This window comes from Pseudopipra pipra, chromosome 9, assembly GCF_036250125.1.
Source record: "Pseudopipra pipra isolate bDixPip1 chromosome 9, bDixPip1.hap1, whole genome shotgun sequence".
NCBI classification, from domain to species: Eukaryota; Metazoa; Chordata; class Aves; order Passeriformes; family Pipridae; genus Pseudopipra; species Pseudopipra pipra.
In genome coordinates this window covers 3451071-3473715 of record NC_087557.1, presented here as the reverse complement: position 1 = coordinate 3473715, position 22645 = coordinate 3451071, and the positions used below count along the sequence as shown (strand labels likewise).

Genomic DNA, 22645 nt, shown 5'->3' with positions numbered 1-22645 from the left:
TGCTGTATTGAAAGTCTGCAGTCACTCAGAAAGAATCTTATTTGTGTGAATATATGGCATGTTTAGGGTGGAGTTAAGCAGCTTCCTTGGGTTTGAGCTACAAGATTACCTTCAGCGTAGGAATTGAGCACAGTGTTCAGAGGCACAAAGGTTAGGCATTTCTTTCAAGCCTGTGGAAAAACTTCACAGCGCTGCTCAAAAATCAGCTTTTATGAAAGAGAAGTGGCATACAGCACTCCAGGACTTGCCCATTACTTGTATAGGGCTTTAGGGTGTCTTTCCCTTTTGTGGATATTCAATAACCTTCCTCTAGTCCATGATCTCCGCGGCTGTTGGCAGGGAAGTAGGGGACAAGGTCTGTGTTTTGGAAGTGCACACTTGTCACCTTCAGTTCAAACTCATTCCAGAATTCGCTGCAAAGGTATTGTTTGTTGTAAGCTTTGAAAGCATTTACAGCACTTCAAGGGTTGTTAGGAGGAATCTGTACTTTCAGCCGGCATGGCTGTGATCATATTTTTGTACCAACGGTACTTACTGTAGCAGAAGCACTGAGCTTAGTGGGATTTTGTAGGTGAGAGCACATCCTTGAAGGTTTGACTTTAATGTTATCCCTCCTCATGGGTGCTGGGATGTAAATGAAAGTGAAATATCCAACCAAGCCTTGCTGTCCTGGTGAAGACAATCTTTCTGTCTCTGGTAGGTAGATCACATTCTGCTTCTGCTCAGGACTGACAATGAGGAGAAGTGCAGCTATGCCATGTTATTTAAACTTAGGATCTTTGCAGTTAAGATGATTTTTCTGTATCTGCACATCAGAGATGCTGCCAGACCTGCCAGGCACTGCACAGTGTCTTCCTGCAGCTGCTTCCTAGGAAATCACAAAGGGATGTGAAACCTCTCATCAGTGTGCAGGACATGTTGCATGTACAATTTTCACATAAGCCTCAATAGTTTAAAAGCTGATACAACTTTTTTACTTGCACAGAAAAAGTCTTGGATAAAGCATTTGCAATGAATAGTGAGGAGCAATACAGAGACCTACTGGGAGTTTCCTGACTTTATCCCAGAGGTCATCACACTTCAGTAACAAGTGAATGAATAAAATGAACTTGAAAAGCTCCATTTAATTCTCTGGAGAAAAGGATAAATCTGTCATTAGCAGAAATGAGTGTGCTAATTGTTTGCTTAAATATTCTTTTCCTGAACATTTTGTCTTACAACTGGCACAGAAGTCATTTAGTCAGTGTTACAAAATTCAAATTTAAATGAGCCTTGAAATTCAGGAACAGATAGGCAACTCCAACATTCATCTTTTCCTCAGAATGCCAAATTGCACTTGCTACTAGCTCTTGCTGTATCCCTTAAGAGTTTAATCCTTTCCAACCTCGGCAGTTTCCAAAGCTGCAGTTTTTCTGGTAGCTCATTTAAAGGAATTGCTCATTGGGATGTCATCCTCTTCCCGTGTTATCTCCTGTTCAGACTGATGTGTAGATTAACTGTTCCAGCCTTTTATTTGGGTGCTATGCACATTTAGACTTTTATAACCCACACACTGGCAAAAATTGTCACGTTGCACAGGAAAATCTATAGCCTGTCAGTGAAGCGTGGGCTCTCGCCCCAGAGGTGTCTGAGCATCTGAGCACTGTGTGAGTTTTTAAGGGTAGGGTATTGAATGCTTGGGTGAGGTTCCTCTTAGCAATTTGAATCTCAAGAAGATAGCAAAAAGTGAGACTGTAGATGTGTGTACAAAGCTCTTCATGTGACTCATTTCATTGCCCAGTTAGAGGGTCCATTGCTTCTTTTCCACGTGGGATGCCTGTGTATCATCACATACTTTCCCGTGCTTGTTTCCCTGTCTGCATGATCCACCATACCTTTGGCTTTTGGTTTAAGAGTTCTTATCTGAAGCTGGAGCATTAGTGGTTAGTGACACTATATTTAAGATCCTCCCTCTCTTCCAGTGGAGTCTGCTGCGAGGGCAGTTTAGGTAATGAATTAGATCATCATCTCAAGAACCTAGTTAAGAAGGCTAATATCTCCTCAGGCTAGTGAAGCAAAATGTAGTTTGGGACTGAAATTGGGTCTGACTGATAATTTGGCAAACTCAGGTCCTCAGCTGTGTGTTGTACTGTATATGACAGCAGCCTGCACTTTCCCCAGAGCCACTTTGACTGCTCTGAAGCCTGTTTGGTTCTCTTTGTATGATGTTTGCTGATACCACAAACCTTAACGCTGTTGCTTCATAAATGCACTCCTAAAATCTTAGGGAGGATGTTCCTGTTCATATCCACTTGTCTTAATGTCTGAAGCCCTTATCTATGATCTTGACCTGTTGGAGTGTGTGACTTGAGAGAGTCTGTGCTGCCCTTTCCTTCCATCACAGTTCTATGACACATGCAACTTAGAGTCATTCAAGAACCAGGGCTGACAAAGCTTTGCAATAAGACCAAATATTGTGTGCAATATGTATCTTGAATGGAGAGAAATCTGTTCAGCAAATGCCATAGTTTTTTTTGGCTTTGATAGATGTACCCAGCACTCGTTGTACAAATAAGGCTCCTGGTGCTCGTGGGAAGTTTCACCTCTTTCAAGGTGTAGTCCATTTAAACAGCATGGATTGAAGCACTTTTTACCATAAAATGACTTTTCTTCACGTGTTCTAGGTGTCATAAAAGTTTGGACATCAACCTCCAGGCGCTGGTGCATGTGAAGTCTGACATGTTACATAGTCAATGAGACGCTGGATTAGGAGTCTGAACAATGCATAATTATTTCTTCTCTTTCAGACATAAAGAATGAGTTCTTCCAAAGGCTGCAGGTTGTTACTGCTGTTGTCTTCATTAGTTTTGTAGCATTAGTAAATCTTCCTTGTGTGTACTGAATATTTTTTCTCCAACAGTCTGATATATGGCTCTCCTTGAATTGCACAAAACCCATCTATCCCTTATTCCTGTGAGAAATTACTGTAGCTCTTTAAAACCATAAAGGTCAAAGTTTCAAAGGAGTTCTGGAGAAATCTGTTTTGCTCCCCCCTCCCATCCGAGCCCTTTTCTCAACTGATTAAGATCTCTAATGTTTTATGTCTCCTTCTTCTCTCCTTAATGTGAACAAGTTATTTAGGGTGGAGGTTTTATGGGCTACTGTGTCAAAAGCTTTAGACAAGTCAGTAAAAAAAATGTCCCCAGTGTGTAAAGACCATTATCCATAACCCTGCAAATGTCATCTGTAACTTCGAACCATAGGCAATCCGTGGAATACAAAGGTTAAAAACCCAGTTGGCGGTTCCCATCAAGGCTGCTGTTCCCTTTATCCATTCAGCAGAGGGAGATATAGATCTTTAGTGGAATGCTAGTGTTGATATATATATATATATATATATAAAGTAGTGCAGTTGGTGTGAGTAAGAGATGAAAATCAGTGGCTGAAGCAGGGTATAGTCTTTCCTGCAGAGCTCTGACAAAATATTTCAAATGCTGACCTGAAACCCTCTGCTGTCACATCCCTGAGCCTTTCCTTGGTAAAAGGAAAAGTAGAAGGTGCTTATTGTGCTGTTGGTTTTGCCAGAGATTAGGCTGAGGCTACCAGACATATTCAATCTAATCTCAGCTCTTTAATTCAGTTTTCATGGAGTGGACCTTTCTCATGGTGCTCCTTTTATCATCCAGTGTGCTAAACAGAACACTGTTGGGCATTTTCCTTCTTCTCAAAACTGTGCTCCCTGTTTGTTTAAATGAAAACCTGGGCTGGATTTGCGTTGAATTCCCTAAATATGATTTTTCTTTCGAGGCTGGATTTCTGTTGGATTCCCTAAATCTGATTTTTGGAGGCTGTTGCCCATCATCTGTTGCAGTGTAGGAAGATGAGATTAAGTTGTCATCCCCAAATACCCAGGTGCCTTCCTCTGCTTTAGAAATTTGCTTTCATCTCCTCACTAACATTGCGGGCACTGTGGCTTCCTCACTTTAAAGGTTTTTTTTTTTAAGATTTTGCCACCAGCAAAATGATTCATACAGACCTTGCTTAATCTTGTATAGTCTTCAGAGCACACGGGGGAGGCTTTGACCTACAGGGAAAATATCTATTGAATGCTTTTCTGAAGTTCAGTCCCTTTTTGGGTGGCCATTGCATGTTTGCCACCTCTCAAGACGGGGTGTGCAGGAGCTCCCCAGGAGTCTGGTGCCACTGTGTGTCAGACCACTTGTCTAGACAGAGCTCTGATAGCAAATATAAGTGAAGTACAGATTCCCAAATCATCTTGGGCACACACGTGAAATACAAAATAAGGGCATTTTTTCACTTTGCTGCTGTGGACCGGAGCGTTGCTTCTAGAAGAGATTGCTGAGATTTCCCCGGGGCAGCAGAAAATGGTTATTCAGAGAAAAACTGTTCCTTCACTGCAAAGCAAACTCCAGGTAAAAAGAGGAAAAAGCAAATGCATCAAATGTGTAATTTTGTCTTAGTTATAGAAACAAAGTGCTTGCAGTTTCTGCTGGAACAAAAAATTGTGAATACAAAGCCATATCCAGCAAACATTTTAACGTGCCTGTGCTAATGGCTGTTGGGAGAAATTTTTCTTGTTTTATTGGAGCTTTTTTGAAAAGGAAAGTATAGACAGGAAAAATAAAAAATACCAGTTAGCTTTACCTGTGCCTGCAGTGTTCTACAGGGAGACATTGGGGTGAAATGGATTTATTTCTGCTGTCTCCTCCTCATGTGATTTGTCATGCTGCAAGAGGCAAACAGCACACTGCATTCTTCAGCAAGATGCTCCAGATAGTTTTGTCTGCAAAGGTTCTTTGCTTCAGGCTGTATCAAACCCATTTTTAATCTCTTTCCTTTACAGTAAGGGAAATGGTTTGTGCAGAGGGCACTGATGTCAACTCACTGTTGTTGATATTATCTAATTTCTTCAGAAAATTCTTGTGCTAATTTTTAGTGCAGGGCTTTGTTCCCTTGAATTCAAGTCCACTTTTTCCTGTCCCTAAAGTGTTGTCATCTCTTTTCTTTTCCCAGAGCATCTATTTCCTTTATGTAGTTGAAAATATCACACTATCTTCTTTCCCAGAAATGGCTTGTGATAGGCCAAAGCCTGCACTGATCATATCCCATCCCAGTATTACTCTGTCAAGTGAGATAAATCTCTTGACTGGAAGGCTTCCTCACCATTCTTTGTCAAATGCCCAAATGCCACCCAGCATTTCTGTTGCTGTAATAAAGACCCTTTTTTTCCTCCCTACACTTTCTTCTGCCCTAGAAGAGACACAAGATTAAAAATAGTCTTTTTTTTTTTGTGGTCCCTGCATGAAGGTTCACTTACCTTGTTGAGTTGGATTATTCCCAAAGGTGGAGTGTTCAGTTGTCCTACGTCCCCAGTCTTCTCTCAAGAGCAATTGGGTGTTCAAACTGCCTCTCTGCTGCAGGGAAGATTAAATCTCCACCCCAAACTTTTTGAACAAAGCCACCTCAGTCACGTGAAGGTCTGCAAGTGCTGCTGTTTGGTATCACAGGCTTGGCAGCAGTTACAGTTCAGCAGTTCTCAGTGAATTGAAGGAGAGCTAAGGTTGTATGGCAGCACTTCATGCCACCCCCACCATGTGGGTGTAGATAGACAGAACCTGAAAGGTCTGAGAAGCCAGAAATTTGTGCAGCAAAACACAGCCTAAACATTAATGCTGTAATGCTGAGAGGTGGGCTAATGCCTTTCTTTCCTTATGTCAATAGCAAAGAGCTTAAGCAAATTTGGATTAAAAACAAGTTCTCCCTAATCCTTTGACATAAAAGCACTTTTCAAGACAGCTGAGGGAAGAGTCTGTAGAATTGTCTTTGGGTGTGCTCAGAGCTTGACTAAGTAGGGTTCTTGAATGCAATTATTTAACTTGGAAGTTGAATCCAACTTTGCAGTTTTCCCTTCCCTGAGTGGGCAGTTGGACTGGCTGGATTCCAGAGGTCCCATCCAACCTACAGTATTCCATGACTTTCAGGGCCCTGGAGCAAAAATGGATTTCTAACAGAAATTGCATTCTATGCAGGATTAAGTTTCAGTTTGAGCTTCCCCATAATTAAATCCTGAGTTGTCTTTTTACCAGCCTTTGATATCACTGCCTTGGCAGGGAGGCTCCTACACAGGTATGTGGAAGATCCACTGAAGAGGTTCCACTTTCTCATTAATAGCCTCTTAGTCTCTGAGTAACTGCAGCTTGGGACGTGACTTTTGTAGGTCTCCTCTCAAATTAAAGGAAATGTTTTCAAGCATTTAATTTTCAAGGTCCAGGTTCTGATAGCAGCTGTCTGTCTTTTCTCAGGTGTTTGAGAAAGCAGCACTTGTTTACATGGCCCTTGTTCAGGTTTCTCTAAGGACCAAATCATCTAATGTGCCAAGTCATCTTCAGTGCACTCTATTGCAGAACAGTGATTTGAGTTTATTTTTAAATCAGGATGTTTTTCCCTTTTATCTCCTTCCTCTTTCTCCTCACTAAGAGAAGAAGAAAAGTTTGTTTTGTTTTTTTTTTTTTTCCTGGTGAAAACTGAGGTTTCATGTGAGCCTCCTGATTCTGTTTCCATTTTTAGTCCAGCCAAAGACTTTACCTCAGAGGATTCCTTTTTTTACAGCAAGAAATCACACTGAGCCTGGCTGAGAAAGAGACTTTTGGTTAACCCCTCTTGATGTTAGAGTTCTTTTGTTCTACTGCTTGTTTATCCATGTTCAACAAATATTGAAGATGACTTGTCCCCTCTTGCATGACATACCACTTAGGGGAATAACAATGGGTACTCTTCCCTTTCACCCAGAGACACTCAGAACAAGCTTTGATTTGAACCACTGGACTCTGGACACTTGAAGGCATAAGGATGTGATTATATTTTCCTGCTAAGCAAGTTGCCTGGATACAATTCTAGGTAGCTCTGAAAGCTTCATTCTGTCTACTCAGTGTGCTGAGTGATCTTGCTTACACTTGGTATACAAAGGAGAAATGAGTGAAAGATCAATTTTTACAGGTAGATGTTTAAATATAAATAATTGGATTTCAGCTAACCCCTTCAATGTTTATTGAGTGATGCAGACTTCCTTTAGGATCTCTGAAATAACTTTTTTAACCATTGAAAGTAAAAAATGAAATGCTACAAAATCATGCTTCTTGTCTTTCATTCAGATGAAAAGCATTTTGTGGGCTTGTTTTATACCCATTTATTTTGTTGCTCTTTTGGTTTCTCCAGGATAATCTAATTGATGGTGAGCAGAGGTATCTTGCACCAAATTTGCTCTGACTCTGTCTTGTTAAACAAGTCATTTAAATACACCCCTCAGACTATAAATGTCTCCTACTCTTACTTCTGATGTACAGTTTCGTGGACAAAACCAAGGCAGCTTCGATCCAAGCTTGGAGTTCGTATAGAGGAAAACAAATAGATGAAGATGAGGGAACCATAAGCTGAGAATTACTCATGAATTACTAGATGCAACAAATCAGATCATCATGGTCAGAGAAGCACAAGAGAAACATTAAAGATTAGGCTCCAGCCTGGGCTTCTGTTTTAGTAAAACATCTGTAGCATGAGTGTGCAGGACTGCAGGCTGTAGCCAGGGCATTAATGTATGAAATTATTTTGACCTTTAAGTTTGATATTGAAGATCTATTTTATTTTTTTTAAAGAAGTCCAAAATGTGCTTTGATCACAGAACACTTCCACCAGACTACTTAAATAACATCTGTCTGCCTACCCCAACAGCTTTGGGTTTTGAATACAGGCATCTTGTCTGTAATAGTCATCTGCTGTGTAACAATGAGCACCACTTATATTTTCAAGTCTAGAAGGACTGGAAAACCCAAGTAATGTAAATTACTTATTTTGTTAATGGATCAATAATCTAAATATTGAACAGTTGAAAAAAGTGCATTTTTAAGTGATTGAAATAAGAAAAATGGGCATTGATTCTCCAGCAATTTAGTTTTCCAGAGGAGAGCCACAGAACCTTTGTATGCGGCTCTTGGGGCTTTCTAGTTGTTACATCCTTTGAATATAAAACTGTTGCATTGCAGGTAAATTTTTGGTTTGCTGTCCTTGGCTTCATGTCCCTTTGAGTAAGTGGTTCTTGGTCAAGAAAAGCCTTGAGGGGTCTTGTGAATTAGCTTATGCTGGTTCATGTTCGTGGTGGAGGTGGGGGAAGCACATGACCTGGAAGATGAATGTTACCTGGAATTGCTGGGTACCTGGAGAGCTGGATTGCTCTGCTCTCTGCTTTCTGTATGCTGGTACTCAGGGAAAGGTAGAACTGCTGCTGGGTGATGCTCTGTCCTAACCTGTGCTGCTCTTTGTGGAGCTGCTGCTCATCAGCACCCAGTAAGAGCTTCACAATAGGGGGTGTTGAACCCAAAGCCCGCTTGTAACAGCTTTTTTTCTGAATTTTATTAACAAATCTAAGTGTAAGAAAAATCCCTTCTGGAAAAAACAGACTGTCCTTTTTTTATTTTGTTTAAGCAACTAAAATCCAAGATCAATGCTGTTTTTCTAAACAATTCTGAGATTACCCAAGGTGCTGCTGGCTCCATTAGCAATTCCCAGCTCTTTTTTTAAAAAAAAATTCTTAAACCTGATTTCCTGTGACTATGTAATCACATCATCAGTTCATTTGCTGCATCCCCACCCCTGCAACCGAGCTGAATCCAAGAACTGAGACTGAGGAGGTGCTGATTTCTTCACCTTGTTCATCACAAACCCATCCCTCTCTTTCGCCCTGTTCCTGCCGGCTGGAGCCTTGTGAATTTATGAGCTGCTGAGCAGTGAGGGATGCCATCCTTTGCTGACACGGGTTATATTTGCTGAAGAGGTGGCGAGAGCTCTCGGAAGTTTGGAGAAGTCTGAATTCTTGATGAGTTGTCACTAGATGGCTCAAAGGTGAAGGCAGCCAGCATCTTAAGGGAAGTAAACTGAGCGTTCTGGAAAAACGCTATTTAAAAACTCAGGCTTGTGGTCAGGCACCTCTCAGCAGCAGTGGCAGAGCTTAGCTGCCCTTTTTGCCTTCTGGGATCACTTAAAAATATATATATATAAAAGAAAATACGACCTGCCAGCAAACATTTGAATTCAGAAGGTGCAACAGCAGAATTCTGTCGTGCTCAGCTTCTGCAGTGACGTTGAGCTAGATGAGAATTGCTCTGGAGTGTTTAATTTGTTATGGTATAATATACATGTTCTTTCCTGTTATTTCATAAATATTTAAATTAAGCTTGAATGCAGAACAAAAGGAATCTGCTGCCCAAGGGTTGGGCATGAGGCTTTTCACTATGCAATTGTCAATTCCAAGATGAAATTGTTCTAAGTGAGTTTTCTGGTCGGGGTGAAAACTGTAGAGCTAAAGAAAAATTGCAGAAGTACGATTTTAATGCTAATTTTGAGGAGCAAACAAGGAGCAAATATTTCTGTGTAAATTACCCCTGTGTTGCTGGTTAGCAGTGGAGTACACTCCATGATCTGCCAGGGATGCCAAGGGTAGGAGCCAGTGGTGGGATGCTGGATGGGCTTACAGGCTCTTGTGGAGTTCAGAAAGTGTTTGATTCCCCTCATTGCCCATTCCGTTTTTCTTTTCCTTATTTCCTCCATTCCATTTCCTTACCTTCAGCTGAGAATAGTTAATTCTCTGAGCTTTCCAGAGCACCCTGCTGCCTCACCTCAGACGTCCTGGTGTGCCAGGGATGCTTCCCATCCCAGACAATTTCAGCTCATGCAACCCCACCAGGCAAAGCTGCCGCTGGGGTTCCTGGGAGTTGTATTTTTCTCATTTAACTTCACTTTTGGGCTCTTTGCTTCCTCAGCAGATGGCATTTTTATCATGTTTTTGCAAAGTCCATATGGCCTACAAGAGAGAGTCTCTCTCTTGATTGTAAAACATGACCACCTGTTCTGATTTTAATGAATGCAGTGAGCATCCGTCTTCATATATCTACTTAAAAATAGCTGCTTCAATTGAATTTAAAAAAAAAAAACAACCAAAACTCAATTGGGCACCAACGCTTCATCTGCTGAAATAATCAATTAATAATCAAGTGGCTAATTTTAGAACCCACTGGCCTTGCCCATTCCCTCGGACTCGTGGTGATGAGAGCAGACAGTGATTGATTGTCCTGCCGATGCCGAGAGGCTCACGCGGGGCCGGGGCTAGATGCCGACGGGCTTCGAGCTGTTTATTGGGATATTTAGAAGGTGAATGCAACTTCGTGGCTCTGCACTGCAAATGGACTTGTCTTCCCTGCTGCTGCTCTCTCCTCTCTGCATTGCTCACACACAGCCATCCGCAGGTACCCCTTTCCCTGCCACCTTCTGAAGGATAAAATCTGGTGCTTAAAAAGATGCCCTAATGATGGGCCAGCTGGAGAGGACGTTGAAACTGTAAGCAAAAATAGACTTGAAAGGCTTATCCACTAACTGGCTCTTAATAGAAAGCCCTGCTAGAATCATTGTGCTCATTAAAATAACAATTGCCAGTTAACTGTTTCACAGCTCCCACAGGTCTGCTGTATGGATGAGAAACTGGAGTTTTTTGGCTCGAGCTTTCAGAGAAATAGAAGGGACCAAGATGCCCAAATCTTGTTAGAGGAGTGTTGATGCTGAATTCAAAGTCCCTTTGAAAAGTAACTCTTTATTCAATAAGCCTGATGTGACATCATCTTGCTCTACAGCTAATTAAAGTACCCAAATGGTAGGAACACACTGGGATTTTGGTTGGTTAGTGTTTTTCAGAGGTTAAATATTTCAGAGGTGAAAGACACAGGAGCTGTTTGAAAGAATGTTTTGGGGAAAGAGTGCTGGTTTTCCACACAGAAGCGTAGTTTGGCAGTGTAAGTGGTATAGAAAACTTGACTTAGTGCAGCTGCTTGGAGCATCTGCTTTTACACCTTGAGGAGGGACAGAGCCAGAAATCCTTCCCAGAGAAGTGTCTGAGCCTGTCGTATGCAAGAGAGTAAGGTGTTAGAAGCAGTGAGAGGGGAAGGCAACTTGCCTGTTCACCTTGTTTTACTGAAGGTGTTCCTGACACCTTTCCCCCACCCTGCCATAGCCACCAATTAGCCCCTTTACTGGGGGGAGAAGCTTCCCCTTGCTGGTCTGGTGGTGGTCGCTGTAGCCTGATCGATGTTAATCCAGTTATCTCTCAAACCACATGGGATTTTGAGACAGCAGCTCTCAGCTGTACAAACACCTCGCTTTGAAATGCTGTGCAAATAAAAACCCAACCGTAGTTATTGACATTTAAATTCGTTTCTATGTGATCTTTGTGATAAACTTCCACTGGTGGAGTGTTATTTCAGTGGGAGGAGGGTCAGAGCAGTTTTCAGCTGATGTCTTGGTATCTACCAGTTGCTTGGTAAGAATGGTGTCCAACTTGGCTTCCTTGTGTGTGTGTGGCCTTCCCTCCCTGTACATCCAGAATAGCAAGGGATAATTAAATGAAATTCAACATTAAAGGCTGAAAGTTGCAAAGGGAGAAGTGTATTAACCTCACTGAGCTGGAAAGAGCACTGGGAGGGTGTTTGGGGCCTGGATCTCAGGGGGCTTTATCTTCTTATTTTTCTGTTTTCTTGGGAATTGACATTTAATTGTGCAGAAAAGAAAATGTATCACTAATTCTGCTGTGATCCCTATTATGTAGTTGTGGCACTGTGGAATATCTGTGAATTAAATCTTAAGAAGAACTGGAATTTAGTCTGTTCCCTCAGTAGCAGAAATGCAAATTTTTTCTTGATTGGTAATAAAGTCGAAGAAGAGAAGCAAAAAACAAAACTATGAAGGTTATTCATCTAGAGCAAGCATGACAAATTTAATCCCTTTTTTCCCCACAATCCAATTAAAGTAACAGACTGAGTTTTTAGCCTTGAGTTCTCCAACAGTTTTCCAAGAGGGGACAGCTTGAGGAAGGAGAAGGGGGTGCTGGGAATTAGCAATGGCAATTGGAGTGGCTGGGCAGGGAGCCGAGAAGGCAGGAGGGAGAAGTGAGAGTCCTTTTAGCTGCTGCCTTGAACATGTGTCCTGTGGAGGTTGCAGGAGGCCACACATGCAGGTGAATGCACGTCTTCCCCTCACTGACTCTGTGAAAGGCTGCGTGGACCCTTCTTGCCTGAATTTTGGGGCTGTTTCAAGCCTTCTTAAACACTCCTTTGCTGTAGTGCAGACTGTTCATCTGAGACAAGGCTTGGAGTGAGACGTGGAAATCACAGGCAGGATTTTATTGTGAATATTAGAGGTCCCGTGCACCCTTTCCAACTGAGGAAATGTTGCCCCTTTTCTTCCTCATCCCCAGATCACTGTGTTCACTACTACGACCTTCGCAACACTAAGCAGCCCATCATGGTGTTCAAAGGGCATCGCAAGGCAGTGTCCTACGCCAAATTCGTGAGCGGGGAAGAAATCGTCTCTGCGTAAGTACTGCCTTCTGTGGGGGCTAAAAACTTGGTAGCCCTTGCTTTGAGACGCTCTTTGGGGTCCCTGAGCGAGTTCACCTGCGTGGGTGGGTGCTCTCACTGGCTGCTGTGCTTTTGGCAAGCAGAGCATTGCTTTTCTCTAAGACAAAAATAGAAACTCATTGCTGGTGTCACTTGGCTCTGCTCTGTCTTGTGGAGCTAAAATGCTTAAGAGGAATATGAAGGCAACTAGATGTGGCTCCTGTCTGCCAACCCTGACTTTGGGAAGCTGCAGGTGGACTCTCCTCTTGCTGTGTGGGCTGAGGATGCTCCTGAGCAGAGCTCTGCTATAGAGAAGGCTGCTGGCAGAGCCCTGGGGACAATAATCTGCAGTAAAATGCAGCTGATGAGTGACAGAAGCGAGCAAATGGTACTACTATGTCTTTCAGCCACAGCCTGAAAGCAACTCCAGTAGGACTGACTGTTTGATCTGTTCTCTGGTAATTTATTATCTGCTCTGTGGAGGCCCTTTTTAGGATAATATTTAGGTTAGAAAGTAAACAAGGAGAAGCTGTGTTTTGTGGTGCTAATGGCATGTAGCTTTTCAGCCAGGGCAGACCATAGGTCTGCTGTGGAGGCCCTGAGGAACAATATTCTCCAGCTTCTGTTCACTTACATGGCCACGTGTCTGCTACAAAGCCAGATGTGGCTGCCTCAGTTCTAGGTGGGTTTTCAATCACATGATCTGACAGACACACTTATTCCTACACGGTGAAAGGCTGGAATAACTTTGCCTCTTCAGCAAACCAGAGGTGAGCCCCTCTTACCCAGTGAGGAAGGTGCAAGAGGCTTTGGGGGGCTGCAGGGGGATCTTTGATCTTAACACCCTCGTGTATAACACCTGAGGGCAGCAGGGATGGATCACAGGGGTGGATCTAGTCCCAGGAAGTAACCCTGTTGCCTTGTACTAGTGATTATCCAGCTTGACTCTGTGTTTTCACACAGTTTGCCCTAGAAGCCTGGAGATGAAACAGAGTATTTTAAGGTGTATTCAGGCTGCTAGGGAGTTACTCTGAGCTGAGCTGTGAGATGAAAGATTCCCCAGTGACTTCTGGTACTGTTTATATTTAATCAGCTCCTCTCTTCTTATTTCCATTAATGTTATAACTCTATAAGGCTGCAAATTTATATCTAGAACACAGAGAAAATTAAATTTAATGCTTTGAACCAAATCTGTGTAAGAGAAAGTGTTTGATAGAAGCAGGAGGAGGCTGGGCAGGTTTTACAGCCATAATGAAGTGGAGCATCATTTGTGGGATGTTTTAGGACAGAATGGCCCTGTCCTGCTTAGGCCAACCTTCTCAGAAAGCTTATCCTGAAGTTCTGAGAGGCATATCGATAGAGCTGTCAGACTTGGACAGGCAACAACAGGATGAGGGGACTAAATGAAAGGTTCACCTACCTTTTCCTGTGTGAACAGGGAGAAATGTCAGAGCAGATTATTTTTCCTGTCTTTCTTTCACAAACCGAGGAGAGGAGACAGCAGTAGTGGCTCTCAAAAATCAAGCGCTGATTTCTGTTAAGAAAAAATTATATGTATATTCAGATTCTCTAGATTTCTAGCTAAAGCTGTTTTATGGATTGCATTAATTTACTTTGCCTTCTAGAGTTAGGTTTTGACCTCAAGAGTGTTCAGAACTGCCTGGTATTTAGCATAACACATTGATTGCAGTGCTGATTTACAGAGAGACAGATTTAACAGAGCAGCACATCCATGATGTTTTTTTGGAGAGGGTATGAAACCAGAAGAGCCGTGTAACACCAGCAGGATCAATGGCCTTTTCCTCTTATCCTTGCAGTCCAAGGGTGGGTAACTTTCTTCTTTCGTGGCATGCTCATCCTGAGCAATGCAAATGTGGCTAGAGCTTGATGGGAATTTGTTAACATTAAAAAGATTCCATTAGTAATGGACTTAAGTGTTTTTATTTTAATGAAGAGACCTAGAATGTATGCCACTAAAATACAGAGGTTAAGTGCCTATATATCTGAGGTCCTGCTGATGGGTTAGCTAATAGCAGCAGCTGTCACAGGAATCTGACAGCTTGTAGATCAGGGATTAGTCTTTTGCTGCTTTACCCTGCCTGCAGAAAAGTTTAGTTTCCAGGCAACTCTGAAGCTTTTAAAAGCAACATTTTGAAAATACAACTGTCCTAATAGGACAGAGGGCACCTCCCTGTACTTGTGCGCCAAAAAAGCATCAGTATGCACCTCTTTGCCCTCCCTGAGCTATGCTGCTCCTGTAATGGTAAGGACAACGGAAGGAAGAGTGACCAGCAGTGTAGGGCAGGGACAGACCTGGAACAAGCATCAGGCAGAGAAGCTGAATGCTCTTTTTTTAGGCCTCCCCACTTGAGACCTGGGGTAAAGAATGCACTCCTGCTTAAGTCACAGTATTACAGATAAAATTCATGCCTCCATTCTGATCTGACCTCATACTATTATTACAAATGACTAACAAATCTTGCTGCAGCTCCCTTATCGCTCCTTTGTCATTCCAGCTGTCATTGAGGACTGAGATAAGGGTTTTGCAGGATAGCACAAGGTGCATCTCTTCTCTTTTGTGCTATATTTTTAGGTAAATGGGACACTGGTGCAGGGCTAATGTCTTACGTCATTGGTAATATTTGATGGATATTGGGTGGCTTGGTTTTTTTTTTTCCTTTCAGCTCTAAATACTCAGAAAGCAGCAAGGTTGTGTGGCACGACCTGCATGAGGGGAGCATTGCCTGCTTCCCCTCCCTCCCACCCAGGAGGTTGACAGGTCCTGCTCCCAATCTCTTTCAAATTTAAGATCAGAACAGCACTAACCCTCTTCTCATAAAGGCTTCATGGGGCTCCAGTTCCACCACATCACCATTTGTTCCCCAACTGTGGAACATATTGTAAGTCAGTGAGTGCCAGACTATCAGAGCCGTATATCAAAATGTAATCAATGATTGCTAGAGAAAAATGCCTGTGAAGTGAGAGATGTTCATGTCCCCTCAGCTTTAAGGGAACAAATTAATCCTGTATCTCCTGGAAACATGAGTTCTTCCTGTTTAAGTTGAGCTCTGCCTGGCAGAGGAGGCCCCCTCCATCTCCCTTCTTTTTACCAAAGACAAAATGTTTGCTCACAGTAAACAAAAACATTTTGAAGGCAGGTATGTTTGCATGCAGGGAAACCACAGAAAACAACAATGTTTATTTAATCCCAACAGATTTTTCATACTTTGAATAGTAATATTTAGCTTCGCTGCCAAGGTGAAAAAAGTAAAAGCGTGAGGTGTGTATCCCTGCAGACTCAATTACACATGAGAAAACCAGATCAATTTAATGCTGACAGCAACTCTGAGCCCCCAGGTTTTTCTGTGCTGCTGCTTGGTGTTGGGCAAGAGGAGGAAAACATGCTTCAGGGCAGCTGGAGATGGAGGAGACTGCTTCCTACCCGAGTTATGGAAAGACATGAATGAAGTTGCAGCCAGCACAGAGAAGGGAACAGATTTTATTCATGCTATAAAGGTTTAAAAAAATCAATAAATTCAGTGTGTCCTGGATCTGTGAGGATCTGGAGGAGGCAGTGATGGCCCAAAGGCCATACAGTTCAGTGGAGGGCTCTGCAACTGAAGGGAGAAAGGAAGAGTAATACTTCAGGGAAGTTTTTATTCAAACATGTAATGCATTTTGACAGGCTTTTAAAATAATGTGATACCTTTCTGAGCTCAAGCTGAGCTGCATGTGATTGAAAGTGGGATAAATGTCCTGGAGTGCACTAAGGCTTCCTACGTTTACACTGCAAGTAGGGTGTTAAGGAGCAGTGTGGCAAGGGAGGAGTTCCTGCCGTATGGCAGCAGGGTAACTTTAGGAATTGTTTTCAGGTCAACAGACAGTCAGCTGAAGCTGTGGAACGTAGGGAAGCCTCACTGCTTGCGCTCCTTCAAGGGTCACATCAATGAGAAGAACTTTGTAGGGCTTGCGTCCAACGGAGACTACATTGCCTGTGGTGAGTAGAGCAGCCATCCCGGTGTGCTAATGGGGTTCCTCGGAGCTGGGGCCCCTCCAGTTCCAAAGCACACCAGCACTTGTGCTATGTAGCTGTGTGGGCTTTTTAATAAGAGTATTATTCTGAACTTCCACCCTCCTTCCCTTGCCAGGGAATAGCATGAGCAGCCCTGTCCTAAGGGGGTCTATAGTTGGTTTTCTTCCGTTTCAGATGAGTTGTTTGTGTATGATGATTCAGACCTGCTTATCATCAAAATCAACCACTAATGTAATTGCTGTTGATATGACTTACGTCTTTCAAGCTTAACAACTGGCACATCCTCCTGCATCACCAGTAGCCTGGGCCACAAGAGGGTCCTGTGCTTGTCACTTAGTGCAAGATTCTGTGTGCTGAAGCAGTAGCAAACAGCTCCTTAGAAGACTGAATCATCAGTTACCCCGTTGGCTGTTCCTGTCCTTTCCCTGCTTAAGCTGGTCTGTGGAAGCTGTGTAAATGCACAGGTTTTGGTGGGAAAGCAGTGACAGGCTGATAGCTGTGGGACGAGCGGGACAGCTGTGCCAGCACTGAAGGGAGGACCTTACTTAGCTTGCGTGTTCTCTGATTTCTGTGCAGCTTACAAGGCAGGAATCAGGATGGATTTCTAAATAAAGCCTGCACAGACTAGTCTCTCTTGCTTAAGCCTCCACAGACCAAACTGTCATACTTGATTATGGCAGGCAGAACTTTGACAGTGCTACCTGCCTTTGAGCTGTGACACCGAGCGGGCTGGGTGCAGTGGTGTTTCATGTGGTAGCGTAGATGCTCTGCTCAAAATGCCCTGAGGAAGTTATGGGGGGGTTGTCAGGATCCTGTAGGTTTTGCAAGTGTGCTGCATACTGCAGTTGTCTTATAATAAAACCTGGTCCTGTTATTAAGCATGGTGGAAGTTTGCTGTGGAGCACTCCCAGCTGTCAGGGCACCACAAGTGGGATGATAACTACGAGGAGGAAATGTCTGATCTTGTCTTAAGCAATGGAAGAGCTAAGAACCCTTATTTCTGTTCCTGCTACCAGAACCTAATCTTGTATATTTTTTTTATTTTTTTTATTTTTATTTCTAGGAAGCGAAAATAATTCCCTGTACTTATACTATAAGGGCCTCTCAAAGACACTGCTGACATTCAAGTTTGATACAGTCAAAAGTGTCCTGGACAAGGACCGGAAAGAAGATGACACAAATGAGTTTGTGAGCGCCGTGTGCTGGAGGGCACTACCAGATGGGGTAAGCTTTCTGCTAGGGTGCAGAAGGAATGCCTCCTGCTTCCTCACAAAACAACATTGCTGAGGGTTTGACTGGTATTTCACTTGGTATTTTCCCATTTATGGGAAAACTATGGGTATTGCAGATCAGTGTGAGAACATGAATATCTGCGGGGTAACTGAAATGCTGGGGGAGAAGGGACTGTTGTGCTCTTAACTTTTCCACCTGGGTGTTTGAATTCCTCTACATGGCATCTGAAATCTCAAAAGCATCATAGGATTTCTGGCACTCAGATGTGGGGTTTTTTGGGTGCATTAGTGGGGTTTTTGTTGCTTTAGTGATGGCAGCTGCAGATACTCACTGTGGAGCCTTGTCTCAATGTTCCTGTGTCTGTCTGGGATTGCTCACTGGAACACAGCCCCCGTGTTTAGATGAGTAGATAAGTAAAGGAGGTGAGCCCAGGCTGAAGCCACCTCAGTGACTGTTCCAGTGACAATTCAAATCCATAGCATGTGTCCTAATGCTGCAGGCAAGCCTCTGATACAGCTTTTGTGAGTCTGGCCTTTCAGCACAGGGCTGCTCTGGAGGACAAAATGCTGCTTTTGAATTCAGAGTGCTCTTGAAAAGCTTGCATTAAAAAACAACGAGCAAGTAACCCTTGTATGTACAAGGGTTTGCAGATCAGATACTTAATGTGCTTGTTGGGAAGGGGGGGAAAGGACCTCATCTTAAATGCAGTCTCACAAGTAGCTGAAGTGGAATGTTGCCTAACTGATGTCCTGAGATGTTGCATTCACAAAGACGGGGCTTGGGAGAGGCAAGGTCTACCAATCTGTTTCTGTATGAAGGAACTGCCCCCACAACTGTCATTCAGTTGTCACTGACATAAACTCACTTCAGATAGACACTTCTGAATCAAAACAAAGATAAACCCACATGCCTGGAACTGCCCTTTGTGTGTAAAAATACGAAGTGGGCTGTTGTGGTTCGAATGGTAGGCATGAGGCTCGGTGCTGTAGGGTCACCATCTTCTTTCTGGCTGGGGATTTAGGAGGGTTTGGTGTACACAGGTGTCATGTCTCAGATGAAGAGTGGCTGTTGTAAGTTGTGTAATTCATCTTTCTGCTGGATGAAAATGTGATGTGGGAACCTGGGTGTCCAGAAATGCCCTTCCCTGAACTGCCTTCACTGCAGTGTTTGGGTCGTCCTGCCCACTGCCCTCCTGGGCAGCTCTTCTACAGGGATTAACAGTGATGTCCCACTCCTGGAGTTATTTCTGATACCATCTCCTTAGCAGTCTTTTCTCTGATAAATATGCTTTACTCTGATAGACCTTCAAACTTCTGAGCAGTCACCAAGAGGCTGTCGAGCAATTCTTCATAACCAGTATGAAAAATACTGTACGGAAATGTAATAGTTAAATCAGGCCCATCAAGATTGCACCAAATAATAGTCAGGCTTCACTCCATTAATTCAGAATCCACTGCCGTTCTTATCTTTTTTGCTATCATTCCTCTGCTTTTCCCTGGGCTGCTTCTAAATGAGCCTATTTCTCCCATGGCAGCCCCAGTACCTGGCTCTGGTTTGTAAAGAGAGCAGCAAAAAGCTGCCTGTGGTTGGAGAGCTGCTGGCTGAGTAGTTTTTACCTCTGCCTGTGGTGCATGCCATGCTGCTCTACACACCGAGCAAGCAGCCTCACTTGCTTCTGCTGAGAGGCCCTAATTCTTTCTTCACCATATCTCCAGACAAGAAGGACTTTTCACTGATCCAGCTGCACATTCCTCTTCCCTCTTGTAGCAGCATAGCAATCCTCTTCTGGCCTAATTGAGCCCTTGCTCATGTTCTTAGGAAATTAAATTACTGCACAGCCAAAGGTCAGTTATGTCCACGAAGTCTCGCTCCAATGATGAAACTCTTCTACTCTACATTTCAATAATGTTTCTGCAATTTGGCATGATTTTTTTCAAATGAGCTTCATATATACAGGCTTCCCTAAAAGCTGACATATATTTATTTTTTTTTCTGATGCTGGGATGAACCCGAGAAGGCCTGTGCCTCGCAGTGCTGTCAGCATCTGTGGGGTTTGGGGAACCCACAGATTACTCCTGCCTTAATTTGCAGACTTTGATCCTAGATGAGTCACTCTGCCTTAGTTTCCTAACTATAAGAGTCGCCACACCTCCCTGTCACCGCTGGCGGTGATCCCGCCTGCTCTGCTGTCCGTGAGGCGGTTCCAGCCCAGCAACCCTGTGAGCCTTGGGAAACCTGCCCCAGATCCACAGGGAGCACAGTGAGTAAGCTTTGTGCTGCTGTGGGCACACTCTTCTCTGTGCCTTGCTGGGTTGGTTCCGAGCACCTCCCTCGTCTCCATTCCACGGTCACTGGGCAGCAGCTTCTGTTTGCTGCCGAGGCTGTTCCTGAGGGGTGGGTAAGGCAGGCTCTTCCCTGGGGCTCACTGCTGGAGCAGGCACTGTTTCCTTACAGTGTTGCTCTCAAGGATTGTTCTTTAATTAACCTTTGGAGATGAGATGAGTAAGTTTCAGATCTGTCAGTTATCTGGGGAAGCATGAGTACATGTACTCCTTCACTTTGTGCACTTAAGTGCAGAATCTCAGATCCTAATTAAAACTTAACTAAAACTTTCAGATGAAATGTCATTGATTCTTTCTTAAATCTATTTTTATGTAATTCAGGCTTTTACTTCTTCCTGAGCCAGAGTCAAGCTGTGCCAGCAGCCCTTGCCAGAACCCATATTTTTATTTCTTCTGTGTTGCTTTTCCTTTGCTTACAAAGATGCAGAGACCTTTTTGCAGGAGCTGTCACCTTTCCAGCTGCAGAGGTCCAGCCAGCACCTTCTTTCTACCTATACAAGGGAGAGAAATTATTCTTCCTAAGTGCTTATTAGCATTTTGCACCAGGATTACTCACTTTTCAACTCTTAAAAATGTTTAGAAATAAACACTAGCTTGTAGGCTAATAATTTTGTTAGACTCTTTGGAAAAAAACAGGCAAATAAAAAGCCTCTCAGCGGGCCATTATGAAGCAAACCTCTGCTTCTTGCAGTGCTGTGTTCTGGACAAAGGTAAATAGGCTGTTTGATATTTTTTAAATAGCCCTAATTTATTGTTTGTGGGGAAAACCATTTCTCCCTTCTCATTTTATGCTAAAAATCGATCAATATTTAAAAGTAGAGAAAGCTTCAGAATACTTCTGGCCTAAGTGACCTGATAAACATGAGTTAGACACAGAGATGCTCTTCAGAACCTTCCCTGAACAAAAGCCTTTTTTTTCCTCCAAGTCAAGGATTTTATAATACATTCATGCCATCCTTTTTAGCCAGCTTGATTTCAAACATGAATTTGGTCTTGAGACTGGAATACAACAGTCTTCTATTTCAGTAGTGTATAAACAGGGGATGCTCTTGAATACAGGGGTGCTCTTGCATAGGGAAAGGAAAATATAGCAGTGGGAGTAGTTCAGTGCACTTAAGTGGGTAGAGATGTTTTGTCTGTCTTGGAAGGATAGCTCCAATTATGTTTAGATACATGGATCATAGCTGGAGGAGATTGGTTTGTACTTTGTTTTTCCTCACATGTCCTGTGGGATGTTTTCCCCTTCCCTGAAGGTTTGGACCTGCTCTGCCCTGTTCCAGAGTTCCAGATGTGCCTCATACAGCTATGTTAAATAATTACATCTCAAGTAGCCCTTTTCCCAGTTATGGTTAGGTTTCCTCAGAAGCTGTCAAAAGAGAAACCAAGGCTGAACCTGCTCCCAGGACAGCAAAAAGGTATTACAGCTGAACACAGTAGCAATTTGATTATGTAGATTAAGCATGGCTCAATCTATCATAATCACTGTAAAGAAGCCATTTAATTTTGTACCTGTTTGCACGAGTATTCATTACTCTAGATAAGGAGGTTACCAGGGAAGGATTTCACAAGCAGAAATGTCGAGGCTTTGATACCAGTGAGGAGATGCAGATAAGAATAGGAGAGAGCCATGAGAATTAGCTTAGGTAAAGCTTTATGTACATTTGTGGGGGGTTTTTGAGGAGTAAAGAAAGGAAATCCATTGAGAGAAAACTGCAGCCTTTAATCAAAGAGTGGGTGGGTGGTGGGACATGCTGGAGGGATGCAGAGGTCTCCTGATTCTTTGGAGGAAGGCTCTCAGTGCTAGGAAAGCGTCTCCTCTGCCTCAGCAGAAATCTATGTATGTGTTTCCTCACCCTGTTGTCACTCTTCAAAAGTCATTTTAATTTATGGGGGTCTCAAAACCAATCTGTGTATGGGTGAGAGAAGCAAGCTCTGGGGTTCCAGGCTTCAGGTTGTCTTTATGCACTGTCATGTGATGGAAGGTATCTTTGTCATTAGTTCTGTACCTCTGAACTTCTCTTTGTTAGTCTCAGAGGATGAAATATTCCCTTCAAACAGGGCTTTGGTGCATCTTTTCGGAAAACAAGCTTTTCTGTTGTTTATTTTTCCTTTCCTCTGGACATTCAACTTGCTTTCTTAATGATGTCTGGTTTGAATTCTTTAAATAGAAAGCTGTAATTGTACCACTGTAAGCTGGTCACTTAATAGGGCTGTAATCTTGTTCACAGATGAAAAGTAGCCATCCTTTGTTTCCCAGTAGCCTAATAAATGGTACACAGGAGCTAGTCAGGGGCTCTGATAATTTACAATCAGCAAATTGGCTCCCTTCACAGAAATTAATTTAGCCAATACAAATTATTTCAGGAAGTGATTCATTGGCATTTGAAAGCGCTAATTAATTTGGGTGACTTATGAACATTAAAAATTAAACCTCCTTTGTCATTCCCAAGTAACCAAATGCTAATTCAGTGTCATTCTTAAGTAACTCATATCAACTGTAACTACATCTCTTGTAGCTTGAAATACAAAATCCAGTGGGATTTTGGGGGGAAAACAAGTGTAGTACTTGATATTTTTTTTGTTCCGCTTTGCTGCTGAAATTT

The 22645-nt window shown here is 43.0% G+C and overlaps 1 protein-coding gene and 1 long non-coding RNA gene across 3 annotated transcripts in view; one reads left to right on the top strand and one right to left on the bottom strand.

The window, feature by feature from the left end:
- The window catches only part of COP1 (COP1 E3 ubiquitin ligase), a 122653-nt gene that overhangs the window by 74235 nt on the left and 25773 nt on the right, over positions 1-22645 (top strand). For both annotated transcript variants that reach the window (XM_064664141.1, XM_064664140.1), the window contains exons 16-18: positions 12293-12410; positions 16307-16431; positions 17531-17691. In XM_064664141.1, the coding sequence (XP_064520211.1) occupies positions 12293-12410; positions 16307-16431; positions 17531-17691 (404 nt within the window). The remainder of the gene's footprint in view (positions 1-12292; positions 12411-16306; positions 16432-17530; positions 17692-22645) is intronic.
- On the bottom strand, positions 174-2437 carry LOC135418661 (uncharacterized). The gene is made up of 2 exons (XR_010432608.1): positions 2226-2437; positions 174-868 (listed from the first exon to the last, which is right to left on the bottom strand). It is a non-coding gene; the product is annotated as an uncharacterized LOC135418661 (long non-coding RNA).